The sequence below is a fragment of the Micromesistius poutassou genome (genome assembly GCF_964030765.1).
Source record: "Micromesistius poutassou genome assembly, chromosome: 18".
In the NCBI taxonomy this organism is placed as follows: Eukaryota; Metazoa; Chordata; class Actinopteri; order Gadiformes; family Gadidae; genus Micromesistius; species Micromesistius poutassou.
The window spans coordinates 6,371,840-6,393,173 of NC_140288.1; the positions used below are offsets into that span (position 1 = coordinate 6,371,840).

At 40.7% G+C, this 21,334-nt stretch overlaps 4 protein-coding genes across 4 annotated transcripts; all 4 read left to right on the top strand.

Annotated features, from left to right (window-relative positions):
- Nucleotides 1-649: 649 nt before the first annotated feature.
- Nucleotides 650-1,919, top strand: LOC311363318 (uncharacterized protein; the record flags this gene model as incomplete). Its single annotated transcript, XM_084483272.1, has 2 exons — nucleotides 650-1,434; nucleotides 1,910-1,919. 2 exons carry the CDS (start codon nucleotides 650-652, stop codon nucleotides 1,917-1,919), a joined length of 795 nt encoding a protein of 264 aa, XP_084339398.1.
- A 2,900-nt stretch (nucleotides 1,920-4,819) lies between these two features.
- On the top strand, nucleotides 4,820-6,968 carry LOC311363492 (uncharacterized protein). Its single transcript, XM_084483440.1, has 2 exons — nucleotides 4,820-4,902; nucleotides 5,361-6,968. The coding sequence occupies exon 2, from the start codon at nucleotides 5,368-5,370 to the stop codon at nucleotides 6,334-6,336; it is 969 nt and encodes a 322-aa protein (XP_084339566.1). The 5' UTR covers nucleotides 4,820-4,902; nucleotides 5,361-5,367; the 3' UTR covers nucleotides 6,337-6,968.
- A 2,922-nt stretch (nucleotides 6,969-9,890) lies between these two features.
- LOC311363229 (uncharacterized protein) lies at nucleotides 9,891-11,922 on the top strand. Its single transcript, XM_084483204.1, has 2 exons — nucleotides 9,891-9,976; nucleotides 10,135-11,922. The coding sequence occupies exon 2, from the start codon at nucleotides 10,142-10,144 to the stop codon at nucleotides 11,081-11,083; it is 942 nt and encodes a 313-aa protein (XP_084339330.1). The 5' UTR covers nucleotides 9,891-9,976; nucleotides 10,135-10,141; the 3' UTR covers nucleotides 11,084-11,922.
- A 2,090-nt stretch (nucleotides 11,923-14,012) lies between these two features.
- Nucleotides 14,013-16,203, top strand: LOC311363228 (uncharacterized protein). The gene is made up of 2 exons (XM_084483203.1): nucleotides 14,013-14,057; nucleotides 14,494-16,203. The coding sequence occupies exon 2, from the start codon at nucleotides 14,501-14,503 to the stop codon at nucleotides 15,749-15,751; it is 1,251 nt and encodes a 416-aa protein (XP_084339329.1). The 5' UTR covers nucleotides 14,013-14,057; nucleotides 14,494-14,500; the 3' UTR covers nucleotides 15,752-16,203.
- Nucleotides 16,204-21,334: the final 5,131 nt, after the last annotated feature.

The window sequence follows — 21,334 nt, forward strand, 5'->3', positions numbered from 1 at the left end:
GAGTCAACACGAAACATGGGGAAGCAGGATTTAGCTACTATGCAAAGCTGGAATAAACTCCCTGAGGGTTTAAGACTTGCCCCAACTCTGACAGCTTTTAAAACAAGACTAAAGACTTTTATGTTTGCTTTATCTTTCTGCTAAATCTTAAATCTACAATGCTTCTATCTATTTTTTATTTTATTACTAACTTTGCCTTTATTTTCTCACTTTCTAAAATGCATTTTTTTTTTTTACTTTGCCTTTATTTTCTATCTATTTTACTTATCTATTATTTTCTTTTATTGTATGACAATGTTTATATGTGAAGCACTTTGAGTCTGCCTTGTGTATGAAAAGTGCTACATAAATAAAGTTGCCTTGCCTTGCCTAATAGCAGGACAGGGTTTGGGTGGGTGTATTAGTTGACAGTGATAGCTCTATTTGACTGTTGTTGTTGCTGGATTTGTAGCACATTAATTTGGAACTGTTAGAAGAATGTTAAAGGAACATTTGACCAAGCAGGATCAAGTACTTAACAATGCATGGAAAAATAAGAATGAATATACAATTGATATCATTATGATTTTTAAAAAGGCGATAGTCCATGTTTCACCAACTTTTCTTTAAATGTGTAAATGTGTTTTGTGTTTTTTTTTCAAGGTCCACCATGTCGGAAAGTCATCTAATGGTCTTTTTAGTCCTCTTTCTATCAATCCTTCCAACTGAATCAACTATCAGAATCAACTCAATCAACGACCTAAAGAAAATCCCATTCGGCCAATCAGTGCCCCAGCACAGCCTTGTGCTGCTCCACTGGTTTGCCAACACCATTGAAATTAACAACAACAACAGGCTACGGCTGACCTTTGACCCAGACAATGGAGACTATGGCACTCATCACTATGGAAACTTTCAGGGATTCCTGGATCCAGTGCCCTACGGCCACCGGTACTTCACCCTCGGCAACATCAACCCCACAATCAGCAATCAGAGAATCTCTTTGCCCTCTTATTTCACCAATGACCTAAACCGTCTGTTGGGGGGTGAGGAACTGAACAGGGCTCGCATCATATTCTCACTCTTGGACCAGGACACCATCGACCAGGTGTTCATCACACAGCACTACCAGGCCTATCAGGGTCAGGGGACTGTGTATGACCCAGTGCACACCTACCAGATCACCATCAACCTCTTGAGGGAGCTCAGAGTCTTCTCCTCGGACCGAAGACAACAGTCTGAGCTGTCAGAGATCAGAGGCTACTTCGGGAGCGGCATAGGCAATTCCGTACTTTCCTCTATAAGAATCAGGTGGGGCCAGCTGGCGTGTGTCGGACTGCTGTTGTTCATCGTGATCAACGAGAGGAATTCGCCTTGTAGACCCAACAGATCTCAAGAACTGGAGCGTCCTCCGAAACATAACATTCGACCAAGCACCACTCCTCAGTCACTTCAGTACAGTACTACACCTCAGTCACTTGTGTATCATCGACAAACTGACAACAACTACTGGCAGCCTCCTCAGCACCAGGAGGATGAGATTTGCGTTGCAATAGCATGCCTGATACTGGCATTCCTAGGAGCAATATTATTAATAATAATAATTAAGTGCTTGACAGAATAGAACACAAACAAAATAAAGTACAGAATAAATTATAAATAATACAGGGAGGAGTGATTCTACAAGAACCAGCAGGGGATCCTTCATTAAAGTACTGGGCCACACTGGGGAACCTTTGAAACATTGGTTCCACTAAACAAAAGCCATCAGGTCAGGCTCCACAAAGACATACGTTTTAGCCTTTGCTTTACCAGGGTGGCAGACAATATGTGAACAATATTGTAACAATTTTAAAGGTATGTTAATTCCAGGGAAATTATAGGGAAGCACACACTATAAATTGTTATATCCGGTAATATGTTGATCCAGATGTGCTTAATCAATCTTTAAATGAGAACGATTCAGACAGACAGGGTAAATGTTTTGCACACTGAGTGAGTGAGTGAGAGAGAGAGAGATAGTGTGTGTTTATGCTTATAAATAGGTGTTTTTTCATTTTCGCTGTACATTTGGTAGGAAGTACAATCATTATGTGCCTGAATAAATGTATCTTAATCTGTATATCTTCGTTGGTAGGTTTAATGCTCTCTGCATTAAATGAGACGATTAAATTAGACATGTTTGACTTAAATACAAAAACACTGTTTTGGTTAGTTAGTTACAGGGACTTTCTTCTTCTTATTATTATTATTATTCTGCACTGTGAGTGAGGGCGGGTGCTACCATTAGATGTTAGTAGGGGTGTTCCCATGGGGAATGTTACATTTTGGTGGGGGGATTATTGGTGAATCCTTTAAATATGCAGAATTACAGTGAGGGCTCTGAACTTGATTCTTACATCCCAATTTTTTCTTCAAAAGAAGCACTCTTACTATTGGTGTAACATAAAAAAAAAAATCAATAAAAACATTTTTTTGGTAATTTGTGTTCCTTACATTTTTGCTAGTGCTCCTCACTTTCTGAAGTTCAGAACACCAGTGCTACCAAGTGAAAAAGTAAATCTCAAGACCTGAATGACATTGGATGACAATGAGGTCATCAACCTCCAGCAAGGACACGCTTGGTGCAGGCTTTTCTATTCAGTGTTAGAGCATCGAGGTGTTTTGAAGAACATCGTACCACAGCCACTGGCCCCCAAGAGAATGTGGGCGGGCTTTGAGGAAAGAAATCCAATGATTCAGGCTGAGAAAACTACTCCAATCACGCCAATTAGTGCTGCAAAGTGCTTGACGAAACGAAACGAGAGAGAGAAGAGAAAAGAGAGAGAGAGAGAGAATTGTGTCATAATTCAAATATTAAACAAACAAGCACATTTTCAGTATACACATAAAGCATTCTTATCGTACCCTTATCTTATGTTATATTACCATACGTGTCACCAGCGCAACACAAACGCCAGCTTTAAGAAGTTATTTGCATGTTTGCTGTGCTGCTGGCTTCATGTAGATATAAAAGTAGACAGGGCCTAGTCAGTAGTTACGACTATCTATCTGTCTGTCTGTCTGTGTTTCTCAGACTATTTTCGTGCAGGACTAAACGAAACGAGAGAGATGGAAGCGAGAGAGAGAGAAAAAGAAAGAGAGGCTTCAGAAGGGGTGTGCAGATAGTGCAGTGCACCCTCTAGTTATGTAGCGTGCTCATGCTCACGAAAATCGATCTATTCAATCGTGTCCCAGAGCACGATTGTCAGACTTTTTTCAAACCATCATAGCAACCATGACAGTCACGTGACGTGGACGCAGGCCCATTGAAAAGAATCGGCCAAAACAACGTAGGTGTGTCACATGTTCAGAGCCGTTATTGTTTTCTGCTGTGGGCCAACGCAGTTATGCTACAATATGGTGTGAGACTTGGTCTAAGGGACGTGGGAAGTTTCATTTTTTGAGGAGTTCTTCTGCAAACACCGGAGAAATCGGATTGTTGTTTTGACAAGTCCCCTTCTAAAGTCGAAAAAAATCTCCCGATTGAAATGCATTGGTTTAATATTGAATTAATTAAACATTAAAATATATAATATATATGTATATAACATTTAGTTATAATATTATAAATAGACCATGTAGCTATTATTCAATTATTGTTATAACGAGATCTGTATCTGACCTTTGACAATCCACTTCCACCAATCAACAAAGAGGGTTGTAACACCAACTAACACATTGTACTTTTTCCTTGGGGAGGGTGGTTCAGGTATAACCAGCCAATATTAAAATAATTATAATATAAAAACTTGGCTATACATACAGCATATCAAACATTTGACATGTATATAGAGTTAGACTAGATAAGGTTATAGGCTGAATTAGGATAAAATTCAGCCTCTGCTGACCCACAACTGTCTTGTTGTCTTGTTACACGCTATATTAGTTAATTATATTTAAATCATTATAAGTATACCATGTAGCCTTTATTTTCTTGGCGTTATAATGACATCCTTTCTCGTTATATCAATATAAATTCTCGTTATATCGAGATCTGTATCTGACCATTGACCATCCACTTCTGAAATTGTAATTCATATTTACGGTATGACACTATATCCCTATTCTCACCCACCCATCTTGAATTTAATAGAGCATTCAATAGATTAATTTTAGTTAAAAAAAAATCATATATATATATATATATATATATATATATATATATATACATTAGTGTTAATTTCGTCAAATGAGACGAGACTAAATATGTTCGTCAACAACCTTTTTTTCCATGAATAAGACGAGACGATGACGAGACTGCACCAATGTCCAAAAGCTGACTAAGACTAAATTAACATGCATTATTGTTGACGAAAAAAGACGAGACTAAAATGTTTTGCATAAAATAAAAACTAAGATAAAATCTCTCTCCATTTTTGTCTACATACCACACCGGTATTAACGCACGCACGCACGCACGCACACACACAAACACGCACACACACACACACACACACACACCTTTCGCCCATATGCAGTCTCTCCCTTGATAAGGTATATGGCCCTGGCTATGCTCCAGACAAACGGGTTGGTTCGTCCTCGTTGGGACATACCAAATGGAGGAATATTGGAAATAACACCTGGTATCAGTAGGAAAGGCACTGGCCTGTTCATAGACTTAATGTGAACACAGAGAGACACTAAAATACACCAACATTCTACACCACGCAACATAACAAATAAATTGTACCGCTTTAAAACATGTTCTAACATGAGTTCCACCCCCGCCCCAAACAAGAGATCCAACAACAGAAAAGTTGTTCCTGTTCTGTAAAACAGAAAGTTAAGCAGGGTTGTATTTAAAACCACAGCAGATTAGGACTGAGATCTCAGATGACGGCAGAAAGGATTCCACACCAATACTGAACTGTAGCCTAACAGGTAAGTAGCTCACACCTCAAAACTAATGACATACTTATATTATTATTTATTATTTATTAATTATTATTATTTGATTTTTGCAAATTAAGAAATATGGACAGATTTTATATTTATAATCAAGTATGAATTAGGGTCACAATGTGTGTTTTGCTATGCTACATTTTTTTTAATGATCAAAGTTAGTAAGTTATAACCACAAAAGGCATTATTACTAATAGCAGGACGGGGTTTGTGTGGGTGTATCAGTTGACAGTGACAGCTCTATTTCACTGTTGTTGTTGCTGGATTTGCAGCACATTGATTTGGAACTGTTAAAAGAATGTTAAAGGAACATTATGACCAAGCAGGATCAAGTATTTAACAATGCATGATATCATTATGATTTTTAAAAAGGCAATAGTCCATATTTCACCAACTTTTCTTTAAATGAGTAAATGTATTTTGTGTTTTTTTTCAAGGTCCACCATGTCAGAAAGTCATCTAATGGTCTTTTTAGTCCTCTTTCTATCAATCCTTCCTACTGAATCAACTATCAGAAGCCTCAACTCAATCAACGACCTGAAGAAAATCCCATTCGGCCAATCGGTGCCCCAGCACAGCCTTGTGCTGCTCCACTGGTTTGCCAACACCATAGAAATTAACAACAACGACTTAATAGAGCTGACCTTTGAACCAAACAACGGAGACTATGGCACTCATCACTATGGAAACTATGAGCGAGTCCTGGATCGACTGCCACACGGTCACCGGTACTTAACCCTCGGCAACATCAACCCCATGATCAATAACGGAATCTCTTTGCCCTCTTACGTCACTGGTGACCTAAACCGTCTGTTGGGGGGTGAGGAACTGAACAGGGCCCGCATCATATTCTCACTCTTGAACCAGGACACCATCGGCCAGGTGTTCATCACTCAGCACTACCAGGCCAATCAGGGTCAGGGGACTGTGTATGACCCAGTGCACACCTACCAGATCACCATCAACCTCTTGAGGGAGCTCAGAGTCTTCTCCTTGGACCGAAGACAACAGTCCGAACTGTCAGAGATCGGAGGCGACTTTGGGAGCAGCATAAATAATCGCAATCTTTCCTCTATAAGAAACACATGGGGCCAGCTGGCGTGTGTCGGACTGCTGGTGTTCATCGTGATCAACGAGAGGAATTTGCCTTGCAGACCCAACAGAGCTCGAGAACCGAAGCTTCCTCTGAAACCTAATGTTAGAGTACCAGAGCGTCCTCCAAAACGTAACGTTCCAGCAAGCGCAACTCAGGACACATCTGTGAATATTCCAGAAAACGACTACAACTACAGGCGATTCGATCAGGACAGGGACAATGATCAATGTTGTTCTACAGCCTGGAAGATATTTGGAGGAATAGTAGGAATAATAATAATAGCAATAATCATAACAATAATAATAATATACGTCTAATATAAGTCCAGAACTTAATTTATATGGCACCTTTCGAAAGCAGATTACAAAGTGGATGACAGAATAGAATGAAACCAGAATAGGAGAATAGAATAGGTGAAACACTAAGTAGAGAATAAATAAGACACCAAATACATACAATCATAGACACAATAAATATAAACGTTTGGAGATGTAGAGGGGTGCCAGAGCCTGCCTAGCTTTAAAGGTGATGACAGTGGTGATGACACCTGGAGTGGAGTTCCACGCCATACCCTACAGTGAGGAGTGATGTTAGTGCTCTACAAGAACCAGCGGGACCAGTGGGATCCTTCACTACAGTACTGGGCCACACTGGGGAACCTTTGAAACATCGGTTCCACTAAACAAACGCCATCAGGTCAGGCTCCACAAAGACATACGTTTTAGCCTTTGCTTTACCAGGGTGGCAGACAATATGTGAACAATATCAAAACTATTTTATAGGTATGTTAACTCCAGGGAAATTACAGGGAAGCACACACTATAAATTGTTATATCCGGTAATATGTTAATCCAGATGTGTTGTCAATCTTTAAATGAGAACGATTCATACAGACAGGGTAAATGCATTTGACAATTCAAGTACTGCTGTATGTGTGTGTGTGTTTGTGTGTTTTATGCTTATAAATCTGTGTTTTTTAATTTTCTTTAAGTACATTTAGAAGGAACTACAATCATTATGTGCCTGAATAAATGTATCTTAATCTGTATATCTTCGTTGGTAGTTTTAAGGCTCTCTGCATTAAATGAGACGATTAAATAAGACATGTTTGAATTAAATACAAAAACACTGTTTGTGATAACGAGTTATGGGTTCTTCCTTATTATTATTATTATTATTACTATTATTATTATTATTCTGCACTGCGAGTGAGGGCGGGCGCTACCATTACATGTTAGTAGGGGTGTTCCCATGGGGAATGGTACATTGTGCAAGCATTTGGCAGTGCTACCAGAGCCCGTCTACGGAGAGCCTTGGTACTCTCTATTGAGCCCTGTTGTATCACACTTGGTTGCAGTTCCATTAGAAATCCACTGGGGGTGATCGAATGAGTGCAGATTGAACGGGGATCTATGCGGCTAGATGGCTAAATGGATCTCTTTCACCTGCTTGTAGATTCCGCAAGTTCAATATGGATTATAGCTCAAAAGTCAAATGAATGAGTACTTATGCCCTTTCGATTTCTTACAGTTTGGGCCGTTGTTGGCTATACAAGCTAGCATTCTGCTAATGAATGCTGATTGGTCAGGGACGTTTTTGTGACTAATTACGACCATATATAATGATATCAAGCTTTACGCTAAGATCTTAGCAAAATGATTAGATACAGTGTTGCCTAAAATAATTCACCTCGACCAAACAGGATTTGGTAAAAAGTAATTATCTTCAGATAATTTGAGACGTCTCCTCCATTTCATACACGAATCCTCGGGGATGACAACCCCCTGCACTGTTTTATCAATTTACGCCGAGAAGGCTTTTGACCGCTGGAATGGTCCTCTCTTTGGTTCACTATGTCGCGCATGGGCTTTGGTGGGGAAATCATGGGAATGTTGAAAACGCTTTATAGTAATCCATCAGCCATGGTATTGACAGCCACCCAATGTTCCTCCCACCAAAGTTGTCCAGCCAGCCCTTTGTTGTTCGCCCTCTCTCTCTCTCTCTCTCTCTCTCTCTCTCTCTCTCTCTCTCTCTCTCTCTCTCTCTCTCTCTCTCTCTCTCTCTCTCTCTCTCTCTCTCTCTCTCTCTCTCTCTCTCTCTCGAGCCATTGGCTCAAAAGATCTGTCAATCGGTAGATATAACCCAGATAACATTAAAAGGCACAAACCATCAGCTCTACCTTTATTGTGATGATATAATATTATACTTAGATAGAGTTCCACAATCCCTCCCGCACGTCCTGAACATATTCCACCAATTTTGTAGTATATCCAGTTATAAGTTATAGTTATAGTTATAGTATAGTTATCCAGTTATAACGGACTGGGTGCCAATGGTCCCTGTCGTTTCTCATTTCAAATATCTTTGAGTAGAATTCTACTCCTCTCTTGACATAACTGGAAAGAAGAATTCTTTCCAGATAAACCTTCCTTCTTTCCTTGATAAACGTCATCAGTGGTAGCCGAAGCACTGTTCCAATTCCAAGTACGCAAGTACGCGAGTACTGTCGTAAAACCCAGAAGTGTTCTCGATGCGTTCTCGATGAGGCCGTTCTACCGAGGATGCATCGGAGGTGACTCGTGTGGACTTGGGACCGTTAAATATCCCAGAATGCATCATCGAGTCCGCTGCTGTTCCAATTGCAGGTACGTACTCGCATTCTCGGAAGTCTGTACTTGAAAGTCCGGACTTGCCAAGTACGTACCTCCAAGTCCGCGAGAACGTAGTCCGCGTACTTGGTATTGAGAAACGGCTATAGTGTACCCTCATACACTGGAAAATATTCTATTTGCTGCACTCTCTCCAAAACAATGTGTTTCAAAATAATATATAATGGTTAGAACAGGGAATCAACATTCTCCCTGATCTTATGGATGGAGATGTTTTGAGATCCTTTACAGATTTGAAAAAAATAATTTAATTTACCAGGTTCATCACTCTTTTTCTATTTCCAAATTAGAACTGCCAGAAAAACATACGGTGTCCCTTGGGGTTCACCACTACCTATACGGGAGCGTACCTATGTTCCCCGGGTCCTATGTTCCCCGGTCGCGACTGTGTTTTTCGTAGGCGGAATCCTGAAAAAATTCCGCCTCAAGCGCTAGGATTGGACAGGCAGCCTGTCAGGCAAACTCACACGCTGACTCCTAACCCTAAACCTAACCATAACCATAACCGTAACCCTCACCCTAACCATAACCCTAACCCTAACCCTAACAATAACCATAACTGTAACCCTAATATTCATGATTCTTCCGGATTCCACCTACGAAAAAAACACATTCGCTCCCCGGTCACATACAAAGCAGGGAACATAGGACCCGGGGACATATGGATGACCCCATATACATCCACATGGGGATAACCACTGTATGGAATACTGATCTAACCCAACACCAATCCCAAACCAACTGGAAGAGGGTTTGGGATAACATCCCAATTTGCTCACAAAATTTGAACCACCAATTTAGGTGGGCTAATGGGGTGATTATGTGTCTCTGACCACTATAATTGTACTGTTGTGAATCCTCCTCATAAAGAAAAGAAAAAACCAACGTTAAATCATATCGCTGGTTCCAATATGATCCCCCCCCCGCCCAGTGCCTTTCCTTTACTGTATGTTTAAAGGAAATGAACATACAGCGCTCTAAAGCCCCTTTCACACATAGTTCCAGGTGAATTACAAAGACAAAGTGGGCAGGCTTTGAAAAAAGATATCCAACTATACATTCTGCAAAAATTCCAATAACGCCATCTTTGAAGACCCACCATATAACAATTGGATCGTATTGCTTTAAAACAGCTTCCACCATGAGATCCCCCCCCCCCGCCCCCTCAAGTTTCATTTACGGTGAAACAGAAAGTGAAACTGGGTTATACAGCAGCACACCAGATCAGGACAGAGCTCAGACGACGGCAGAAACGATTCCACATCAATACTGAGCAGTAGCCTAACAGGTAAGCTACAAAACTAACAACATTTATTTTATTTGAATGTTTTGCAAATTAAAGGTCCCATGACATGCCACAAGGTGTGGTGTGATTAGCCGTTGCAAGCCGTTTTCCGTTAGCCGTTTTCTTTAAATGAGTAAATGTGTTTTGTGTTTTTTTTCAAGGTCCACCATGTCAGAAAGTCATCTAATGGTCTTTTTAGTCCTCTTTCTATCAATCCTTCCTACTGAATCAACTATCAGAATCCTCAACTCAATCAACGACCTGAAGAAAATCCCATTCGGCCAATCGGTGCCCCAGCACAGCCTTGTGCTGCTCCACTGGTTTGCCAACACCATAGAAATTAACAACAACAACAGGCTCCGGCTGACCTTTGACCCAGACGATGGAGACTATGGCACTCATCAGTATAGAATCTTTCGGGGATTCCTGGATCGACTGCCACGCGGCCACCGGTACTTCATCCTCGGCAACATCAACCCCATGATCAATAACGGAATCTCTTTGCCCTCTTATTTCACCAATGACCTAAACCATCTGTTGGGGGGTGAGGAACTGAACAGGGCCCGCATCATATTCTCGCTCTTGGACCAGAACAGCATTTACCAGGTGTTCATCACACAGCACTACCAGGCCAATCAGAATCGGGGGACTGGGTACGACCCAGGGCACACCTACCAGATCACCATCAACCTCTTGAGGGAGCTCAGAGTCTTCTCCTCGGACCGAAGAGAACAGTTCGGGCTGTCATGGATCGGAGGCGACTTCGGGAGCCGCATAAATAATCGCAAACTTTCGTCTATAAGAAACACGTGGGGCCAGCTGGCGTGTGTCGGACTGCTGTTGTTCATCGTGATCAACGAGAGGAATTTAACTTGCAGACCCAACAGAGCTCGAGAACCGAAGCGTCCTCCGAAACGTAACGTTCAAACAAGTGCAACTCCGCAACCAATCATGTATGATCCACAAAGCAACAACTACAGGCAGCTTCCTCGGCACCGGGAGGATGCACAATGCCCTCCAGTGTGCCTGTTACTGGGACTAATAGCAGTAATCTTTTTTATAGCAGCACTTACAGTACTGCTATACAGTAGCAGAAATAAATTTGTGTAGCACCTTTCGAAAGCAGATTACAAAGTGCTTGACAGAATAGAACAAAACCAGAATAAAGTACAGAATAAATGATAAATAATCCAGTGAGGAGTGATGAGAGGACCGGTGTTAGATCTACAACAACCACTGGGACACCAGTGGGATCACTGAAGAACTGAACCTTTGAAACATCGGTTCCACTAAACAAACGCCAATCGGTTCACATACGTTTTAGCCTTTGCTTTACCAGGGTGGCAGACAATATATGAACAATATCTAAACAATTCAAATGTAGGGAAACCAAAAACTCCCAGGGAAATTACTGTGTGTGTGTGTGTGTGTTTTATGCTTTGAAATAGGTGTTTTTTTTTCTCTGTACATTTGCTAGAAAGTACACTCAGTATGTGCCTGGATAAATATATCTTAATCTGTATTTCTTCGTTGGTAGGTTTAATGTTCTTTGCATTTAATGAGATGATTAAATGAGTGTTTGAATTAAATACAAAAACACTGTTTGCGATAGCAAGTTATGCATACTTCCTTATAAGGGGGCCAAGCACAAAGTGCGAAGGCAACCTATTGTAATCGTTAGTTTTATTATTATTACTCCGCTACGTTTGATTTACACAGCCTAAACCAGGGGATTATTGGGGAATACTTTAAATATACAGAATTACAGTGAGGGCTCTGAACTTGATTATAATGGAAACATAATTCTGCATGTTTAATGCTCTTTAGTTAAGTATTAACACATTTATTTGGCATACTTAATGTATGTATTTACTCTCAATTGTTCTTCAAAATCATTCTTACTATTGTGGTAACATAAAACTAAATCAATAAAAACCTTTTTGTTATAATTTGTGTTCCTTACATTTTTGCTAGTGCTCCTAACTTTCTGAAGTTCAGAACACCAGTACAGTACACCAAGTAAAAAAGTTAATCTCAAGACCTGAATGACATTGGATGACAATGTCAACCTCCAGCAAGGACACAATTGGTGCAAGCTTTTCTATTCAGTGTTAGAGTATCAAGGTGTTTTGAAGAAGAACACTGTACGACAGCTATTGGCAGGGTGCGTAGCACCAAATTCTGGTCCCTATATACAAGAAGTCCTGATGGGCATCCCCCCGCTAAAAAAATGTTAGTTTCACTAGCAGGCAACTAGGATGATATAGCCATTTTGTAATGCAATGACGTCTGCGGCTAACTAGCCTATATGCCATAGGTTATTATTCATCATGTCGCCTAATAACGGCTTAGTATTAATTTAATATCAGCTTCATTCAAATCAGTAGCCTGCTGTTGCAATATTAGCCTACCGTACACTTTATTTATCCTTTACCTTAATAACCAAGGCCTCATCATTTGAGAGTGTAGCCTATTGTCTGCTCTTGCTTTGGGTTGTCTCTTCGTTTTAGCAACGATAACGGAGGTAGTTAAGAATGGGGTTTTATCTTGTGTGTTTAAACGTTTGTGCTCACCTTTCTTAGAAAATAAGTAAGTCAGAACCTGACTTGCACAATTTTGTCTTCTCTCCCTGTCTTTCTTCACCTTCCTCTTCTGAGAGCCAGACTTCAATTTATTTAACTGTGGCTGTGACATATTGCTGCATCTCCATCCAGATAAAAACTTTTTGAAAGGGGTGTTCCCAGAGTAGTCACAGCAGTCTTTACTTTTAACAATAATATACCAATTTATTAAACTAATACTCTAACCTTGCATTTAGATCAATATTTAAAAAATCAATCAAATCAATCAATCAAATCAATCAATCAATATCAAAAATAAATAAAAATCGATATATATATTTTTAAATTTCCCATTTCCCTCTGCCTTGGACCCCTCCAAGCCTGTCCCCCTTACACCCCCAGTCTGTCGGCCATGGCCATTGGCCCCCAAGAGAATGTGGGCGGGCTTTGAGGTAAGAAATCCAACGATCCAGGCTAAGATAAGAACCCCAATAATGGCAATTTCTGTAGCCACAATGAAAAAACCCTTAAGTCATATCGCTGGTTCCAATATGATTTCCCCCCCACCGCCTTTCCTTGACTGTATGTTTAAAGGAAATAAACATTCAGTAGTTCCTTTGTAGCCATAATGACGCAGCACTTAAATCCCCCACTGCCGAATCAATAGCCATGTTTGGTTTTCAGCGACAGCAGCGTCCATATCAACCACCTTAGCAAGTTCAAGTTCAAGCTCTTTTATTTTGTCAAATGCACAAAATAACAGGCAAAGCATTTTTGTATCCCAAACACTCTTTAACAATGCAAAAAATACAAAAGAAAAAAATAGTGCAAGCAATTAAGAACAAAATAGTCAAGAAAAAAAAATAGAATCAGTGTACAGTGTGTATATATATATAAATATGTATGTACAGTAGTAGGCTATATATATATATATATATACATATAGCAATAAAGTGTCTCAGTCAGTATCTGTGTAGTGCAGTAGCATACAGTGTGCAGTAGTTGTGTACGCTTGTGTGTGAAAAAATATTTTGTGTGTGTATGTGTGAATGGCGCTTTAGCATTGTGGTCACAAAATAAACGCAATAAAAAAACCTAAATTTATTGTTGGAGATTCTTACATTTTGGTGGGTGCTCCGGATTGTTTGACATGTCATTGCCAATGACATTGGATATCAATTGTCTCACACACCAACCAACCAAACCAGTCAGAACAAACTTCTGGGTGTGTCGACAACCAACATTGTACGACAACCATTGGTCCCAAAGAGAATGGGCAAAATCCCAATCCTGCCACCTTTATTGCCACACAACATATTAACTAAATTGTACCACTTTAAAACATGTTCCAACATGAGTTCCATCCCCGCCCCAAACAAGAGATCCAACAACAGAAAAGTTGTTCCTGTTCTGTGAAACAGAAAGTTAAGCAAGGTTGTATTTAAAACCACAGCAGATCAAGACTGAGAGCTCAGACGACGGCAGAAAGGATTCCACACCAATACTGAACTGTAGCCTAACAGGTAAGCAGCTCACACCTCAAAACTAATGACATACTTATATTATTTGAATGTTTTGACAGATTTTGTATTTATAATCAACTGTATTAGGGTCACAATGTGTGTTTTGTTATGCTACATTTTTTCAAATGATCAATTTAAGTAAGTTATAACCACAACAGGCATTATTACTAATAGCAGGACGGGGTTTGTGTGGGTGTATCAGTTGACAGTGATAGCTCTATTTCACTGTTGTTGCTGGATTTGCAGCACATTGATTTGGAACTGTTAAAATAATGTTAAAGGAACATTATGACCAAGCAGGATCAAGTATTTAACAATGCATGGTAAAATAAGATTGAATATACAATTGATATCATTATGATTTTTAAAAAGGCGATAGTCCATATTTCACCAACTATTCTTTAAATGAGTAAAGTTGTTGTTGTTTTTTTTCAAGGTCGACCATGTCAGAAAGTCATCTAATGGGCTTTTTAGTCCTCTTTCTATCAATCCTTCCTACTGAATCAACTATTGGAATTCTCAACTCAATCAACGACCTGAAGAAAATCCCATTCGGCCAATCGGTGCCCCAGCACAGCCTTGTGCTGCTCCACTGGTTTGCCAACACCATAGAATTTGACAACAATGACGCGATAGAGCTGACCTTTGAACCAAGCAATAGAGACTATGGCACTCATCACTATGGAAACTATGAGAGAGTCCTGGATCCAGTGCCCTTTGGGCACCGGTACTTCACCCTCGGCAACATCAACCCCATGATCAATAATGGAATCTCTTTGCCCTCTTACGTCACTGGTGACCTAAACCGTCTGTTGGGGGGTGAGGAACTGAACAGGGCTCGCATCATATTCTCACTCTTGGACCAGGACACCATCGACCAGGTGTTCATCACACAGCACTACCAGGCCAATCAGAATCAGGGGACTGGGTATGACCCAGGACACACCTACCAGATCACCATCAACCTCTTGAGGGAGCTCAGAGTCTTCTCCTTGGACCGAAGAGAACAATCCGAGCTGTCAGTGATTGGAGGCGACTTCGAGAGCCGCATCGACAACGACAAACTTTCCTTGATAAGAAACACGTGGGGCCAGCTGGCGTGTGTTGGACTGCTGGTGTTCATCGTGATCAACGAGAGGAATTTGCCTTGCAGACCCAACAGAGCTCGAGAACCGAAGCGTCCTCCGAAACCTAACGTTAGAGTACCGGAGAGTCCTCTGAAACCTTACGTTAGAGTACCGGAGAGTCCTCTGAAACCTTACGTTAGAGTACCAGAGAGTCCTCTGAAACCTAACGTTAGAGTACCGGAGAGTCCTCTGAAACCTTACGTTAGAGTACCAGAGAGTCCTCTGAAACATAACGTTAGAGTACCAGAGAGTCCTCTGAAACCTTACGTTAGCGTACCAGAGAGTCCTCTGAAACATAACGTTAGAGTACCAGAGAGTCCTCTGAAACCTTACGTTAGCGTACCAGAGAGTCCTCCGGAACCTAACGTTCGACCAAGCGCAACTCCGCACATATATGTGAATATTCCAGAAAACGACTTTAACCTCAGGCGACCTAATCAGGACAGGGACATTGATCAATGTTGCAATAAATGTTGGTCTGTGTTCATGATATGCGGACTAATAGTAGGAATAATAATAATAATAGCAATAACCATAATAATAATAATATGCAAGTCCAGAACTTAAATTATACGGCACCTTTTGAAAGCAGATTACAAAGTGGATGACAGAATAGAATGAAACCAGAATAGGAGAATACAATAGGTGAACCACAGAATAAAAAGTACAGAATAAATAAGACGCCAAATACATACAATCATAGACACAATAAATATAAACGTTTGGAGATGTAGAGGGGTGCCAGAGCCTGCCTAGCTTTAAAGGTGATGACAGTAGAGGTGAGAGCTGGCACCCATGGGAAGGCCAAGGTTCCCTGGAGTGGAGTTCCACGCCATAGTGATGTTAGTGCTCTACAAGAACCAGCGGGACCAGTGGGATCCTTCACTACAGTACTGGGCCACACTGGGGAACCTTTGAAACATCGGTTCCACTAAACAGACGCCATCAGGTCAGGCTCCACAAAGACATACGTTTTAGCCTTTGCTTTACCAGGGTGGCAGACAATATGTGAACAATATCGAAACAAAAGTTTTTTGAAAGTTTTAAGCACACACTGTAAATTGTTATATCTGGTAATGTGTTGAAACAGATGTTTTCATAAATCTCTAAATGAGAATGATTCAGACAGACTAAATGCTTTGCACTTGACAATTCAAGTACTACTGTGTGTGTGTGTGTGTGTGTGTGTGTGTGTGTGAGTTAGTGTGTGTGTTTTATGCTTATAAATAGGTGTTTTTTCATTTTATCTGTACATTTAGTAGTAAGCACAATCAGTATGTGCCTGAATAAATGTATCTTAATCTGTATATCTTCGTTGGTAGGTTTAATGCTCTCTGCATCAAATGAGACAAGTTTGAATTAAATACAAAACACTGTTTGGGTTAGCTAGTTAAGGGGACTTCCTTATCATTGGGGGTCAAGCAGCGAAGCTGCGAGACAACCATTGTTTTCGTATTGTTTCCTATTATTATTATTGGGGGTCAAGCAGCGAAGCTGCGAGACAACCATTGTTATTCTACGTTTTCCTATTATTATTATTATTATCCTTCAATGGGAGTCTATGGCAGCCCATAGAACCCCATGGTAAAAAGTTGTGAAATTTGGCACACTGATTCAGGACAGTCCCATAAGCCCTCACAGCAAATTTGAGGTTGCTAGCCCATGAGCTCTAGCGCCACCAACAGTTAAAATATTATTTTCATTCAATGGGAGTCTATGGTAGCCCATAGAACCCAATGGCAAAAGGTTGTGAAATTTGGCACAGTGATTCAGGACAGTCCCATAAGCCCTCACAGCAAATTTGAGGTCGCTAGCCCATGAGCTCTAGCGCCACCAACAGGTCAAAGTTGGACATGCATTCATGTTTATAACTTTTGACACATTCAACCAATATTCACAAACAAGGCATCATTGGAATCCTTGGGCCAAGCCGAGTTCAACGCACCCTATGACGTCATATTGCGTCATGATAAATTGTCCGCCATCTTGGTTTATGTCAAAAACCTTCAAAATGTTTCACACATCACACATTTTGTCCAATCATCTCCAAACTTGGCACATATGTTGCTCAGACCATGCCTCACAAAACTTATACACAGAATCTTCAAATTCAAAACCGTTTGGCCACAACAGCCAATCAAATTTGACCACAAAGCCGCAAAACAGCAAGTAAACCTGTATCTCAGCAGCCCTTTGACATATCATAACCAAACTTGGTAGTTTATGTTTTAATTTTGTTTAATTAGTTTATCAGCTTGACTCCCTCAACACTGCTCGCAGTTTTAATTATTGGGGGTCAAGCAGCGAAGCTGCGAGACAACCATTGTTATTCTACGTTTTCCTATTATTATTATTATTATCCTTCAATGGGAGTCTATGGCAGCCCATAGAACCCCATGGTAAAAAGTTGTGAAATTTGGCACACTGATTCAGGACAGTCCCATAAGCCCTCACAGCAAATTTGAGGTTGCTAGCCCATGAGCTCTAGCGCCACCAACAGTTAAAATATTATTTTCATTCAATGGGAGTCTATGGTAGCCCATAGAACCCAATGGCAAAAGGTTGTGAAATTTGGCACAGTGATTCAGGACAGTCCCATAAGCCCTCACAGCAAATTTGAGGTCGCTAGCCCATGAGCTCTAGCGCCACCAACAGGTCAAAGTTGGACATGCATTCATGTTTATAACTTTTGACACATTCAACCAATATTCACAAACAAGGCATCATTGGAATCCTTGGGCCAAGCCGAGTTCAACGCACCCTATGACGTCATATTGCGTCATGATAAATTGTCCGCCATCTTGGTTTATGTCAAAAACCTTCAAAATGTTTCACACATCACACATTTTGTCCAATCATCTCCAAACTTGGCACATATGTTGCTCAGACCATGCCTCACAAAACTTATACACAGAATCTTCAAATTCAAAACCGTTTGGCCACAACAGCCAATCAAATTTGACCACAAAGCCGCAAAACAGCAAGTAAACCTGTATCTCAGCAGCCCTTTGACATATCATAACCAAACTTGGTAGTTTATGTTTTAATTTTGTTTAATTAGTTTATCAGCTTGACTCCCTCAACACTGCTCGCAGTTTTAATTATTGGGGGTCAAGCAGCGAAGCTGCGAGACAACCATTGTTATTCTACGTTTTCCTATTATTGGGGGTCAAGCAGCGAAGCTGCGAGACAACCATTGTTATTCTACGTTTTCCTATTATTATTATTATTATTATTATTATTTTCCTGACATTGGAGTCTATGGCAGCCCATAGAACCCCATGGTAAAAAGTTGTGAAATTTGGCACACTGATTCAGGACAGTCCCATAAGCCCTCACAGCAAATTTGAGGTTGCTAGCCCATAAGCTCTAGCGCCACCAACAGGTCAAACATTATTTTCATTCAATGGGAGTCTATGGCAGCCCATAGAACCCAATGGCAAAAGGTTGTGAAATTTGGCACACTGATTCAGGACAGTCCCATAAGCCCTCACAGCAAATTTGAGGTCGCTAGCCCATGAGCTCTAGCGCCACCAACAGGTCAAAGTTGGACATGCATTCATGTTTATAACTTTTGACCCATTCATCCAATATTCACAAACAAGGCATCATTGGAATCCTTGGGCCAAGCCGAGTTCAACGCACCCTATGACGTCATTTTGCGTCATGATAGATTTTCCGCCATCTTGGTTTATGTCAAAAACCTTCAAAATGTTTCACACATCACACATTTTGTCCAATCATCTCCAAACTTGGCACATATGTTGCTCAGGCCATGCCTCACAAAACTTATCAAACAGATTCTTCAAATTCAAAACCGTTTGGCCGCAACAGCCAATCAAATTTGACCACGAAGCCGCCAAACAAGAAGTAAGCCTGTTTCTCAGCAGCCCTTTGACATATCATAACCAAACTTGGTACATAGACCCATGACATCATCACGGGGACGCTCATTAGGTTTGGTGACCTTTAACCTCTAGGGGGCGCTGTAATTAATGACAATGTGTTTTAACTCCTCTCTCTTCACATGAGTATATTTCAAACACATTTCCCATGTCTGGTGATACTATCAGACCTCCCCATATAGCTAGTAAATGATTTTTCACGGAAATATCTGCGACAGCCAATCAAATTCGACCGCAAAACCGCCAAACAGGAAATAAGCCTGTTTCTCAGCAACCCTTTAACATATCATAGCCAAACTTGATACATAGACTCATGACATCATCCCGGGGACACCCAAACAATTTGGTAACCTTTGACCTTAGGGGCACGTTAAACAGGAAGTGAGCTCATATCTCTGCAAGGCTTTCATGTATCCAAACCAAACTTGGCTCATAGACTTATGACCCTATCCTGATGATGCCCAATGAATTTGGTGACCTTTGACCTCTAGGGGGGCGAATGTGATCGTATCTCAGTCAATCCTTTATTTTTTGACGTGCAACTTGTCGAAAGTGCTGAAGGCCGCGTGTTTGGCCTGTTAGATCTATCTTTTATGTTTTAATTTTGTTTAATTAGTTTATCAGCTTGACTCCCTCAACACTGCTCGCAGTTTTAATTATTATTATTATCCTTCAATGGGAGTCTATGGCAGCCCATAGAACCCCATGGTAAAAAGTTGTGAAATTTGGCACACTGATTCAGGACAGTCCCATAAGCCCTCACAGCAAATTTGAGGTTGCTAGCCCATGAGCTCTAGCGCCACCAACAGTTAAAATATTATTTTCATTCAATGGGAGTCTATGGTAGCCCATAGAACCCAATGGCAAAAGGTTGTGAAATTTGGCACAGTGATTCAGGACAGTCCCATAAGCCCTCACAGCAAATTTGAGGTCGCTAGCCCATGAGCTCTAGCGCCACCAACAGGTCAAAGTTGGACATGCATTCATGTTTATAACTTTTGACACATTCAACCAATATTCACAAACAAGGCATCATTGGAATCCTTGGGCCAAGCCGAGTTCAACGCACCCTATGACGTCATATTGCGTCATGATAAATTGTCCACCATCTTGGTTTATGTCAAAAACCTTCAAAATGTTTCACACATCACACATTTTGTCCAATCATCTCCAAACTTGGCACATATGTTGCTCAGACCATGCCTCACAAAACTTATACACAGAATCTTCAAATTCAAAACCGTTTGGCCACAACAGCCAATCAAATTTGACCACAAAGCCGCAAAACAGCAAGTAAACCTGTATCTCAGCAGCCCTTTGACATATCATAACCAAACTTGGTAGTTTATGTTTTAATTTTGTTTAATTAGTTTATCAGCTTGACTCCCTCAACACTGCTCGCAGTTTTAATTATTATTATTATTTTCCTGACATTGGAGTCTATGGCAGCCCATAGAACCCCATCGTAAAAAGTTGTGAAATTTGGCACACTGATTCAGGACATTCCCATAAGCCCTCACAGCAAATTTGAGGTTGCTAGCCCATAAGCTCTAGCGCCACCAACAGGTCAAACATTATTTTCCTTCAATGGGAGTCTATGGCAGCCCATAGAACCCAATGGCAAAAGGTTGTGAAATTTGGCACACTGATTCAGGACAGTCCCATAAGCCCTCACAGCAAATTTGAGGTCGCTAGCCCATGAGCTCTAGCGCCACCAACAGGTCAAAGTTGGACATGCATTCATGTTTATAACTTTTGACCCATTCATCCAATATTCACAACCAAGGTATCATTGGAATCCTTGGGCCAAGCCGAGTTCAACGCACCCTATGACGTCATATTGCGTCATGATAAATTGTCCGCCATCTTGGTTTATGTCAAAAACCTTCAAAATGTTTCACACATCACATATTTTGTCCAATCATCTCGAAACTTGGCACATATGTTGATCAGACTATGCCTCACAAAAGTTATCGAACAGATTTTCCAAATTCAAAACCGTTTGGCCGCAACAGCCAATCAAATTTGACCACGAAGCCGCCAAACAGGAAGTAAGCCTGTTTCTCAGCAGCCCTTTGACATATCATAACCAAACTTGGTACATCGACCCATGACATCATCATGGGGACGCTCATTAGGTTTGGTGACTTTTGACCTCTAGGGGGCGCTATAATTAATGACAATGTGTTTTAACTCCTCTCTTCACATGAGTATATTTCAAACACATTTCCAATGTCTGGTTAAA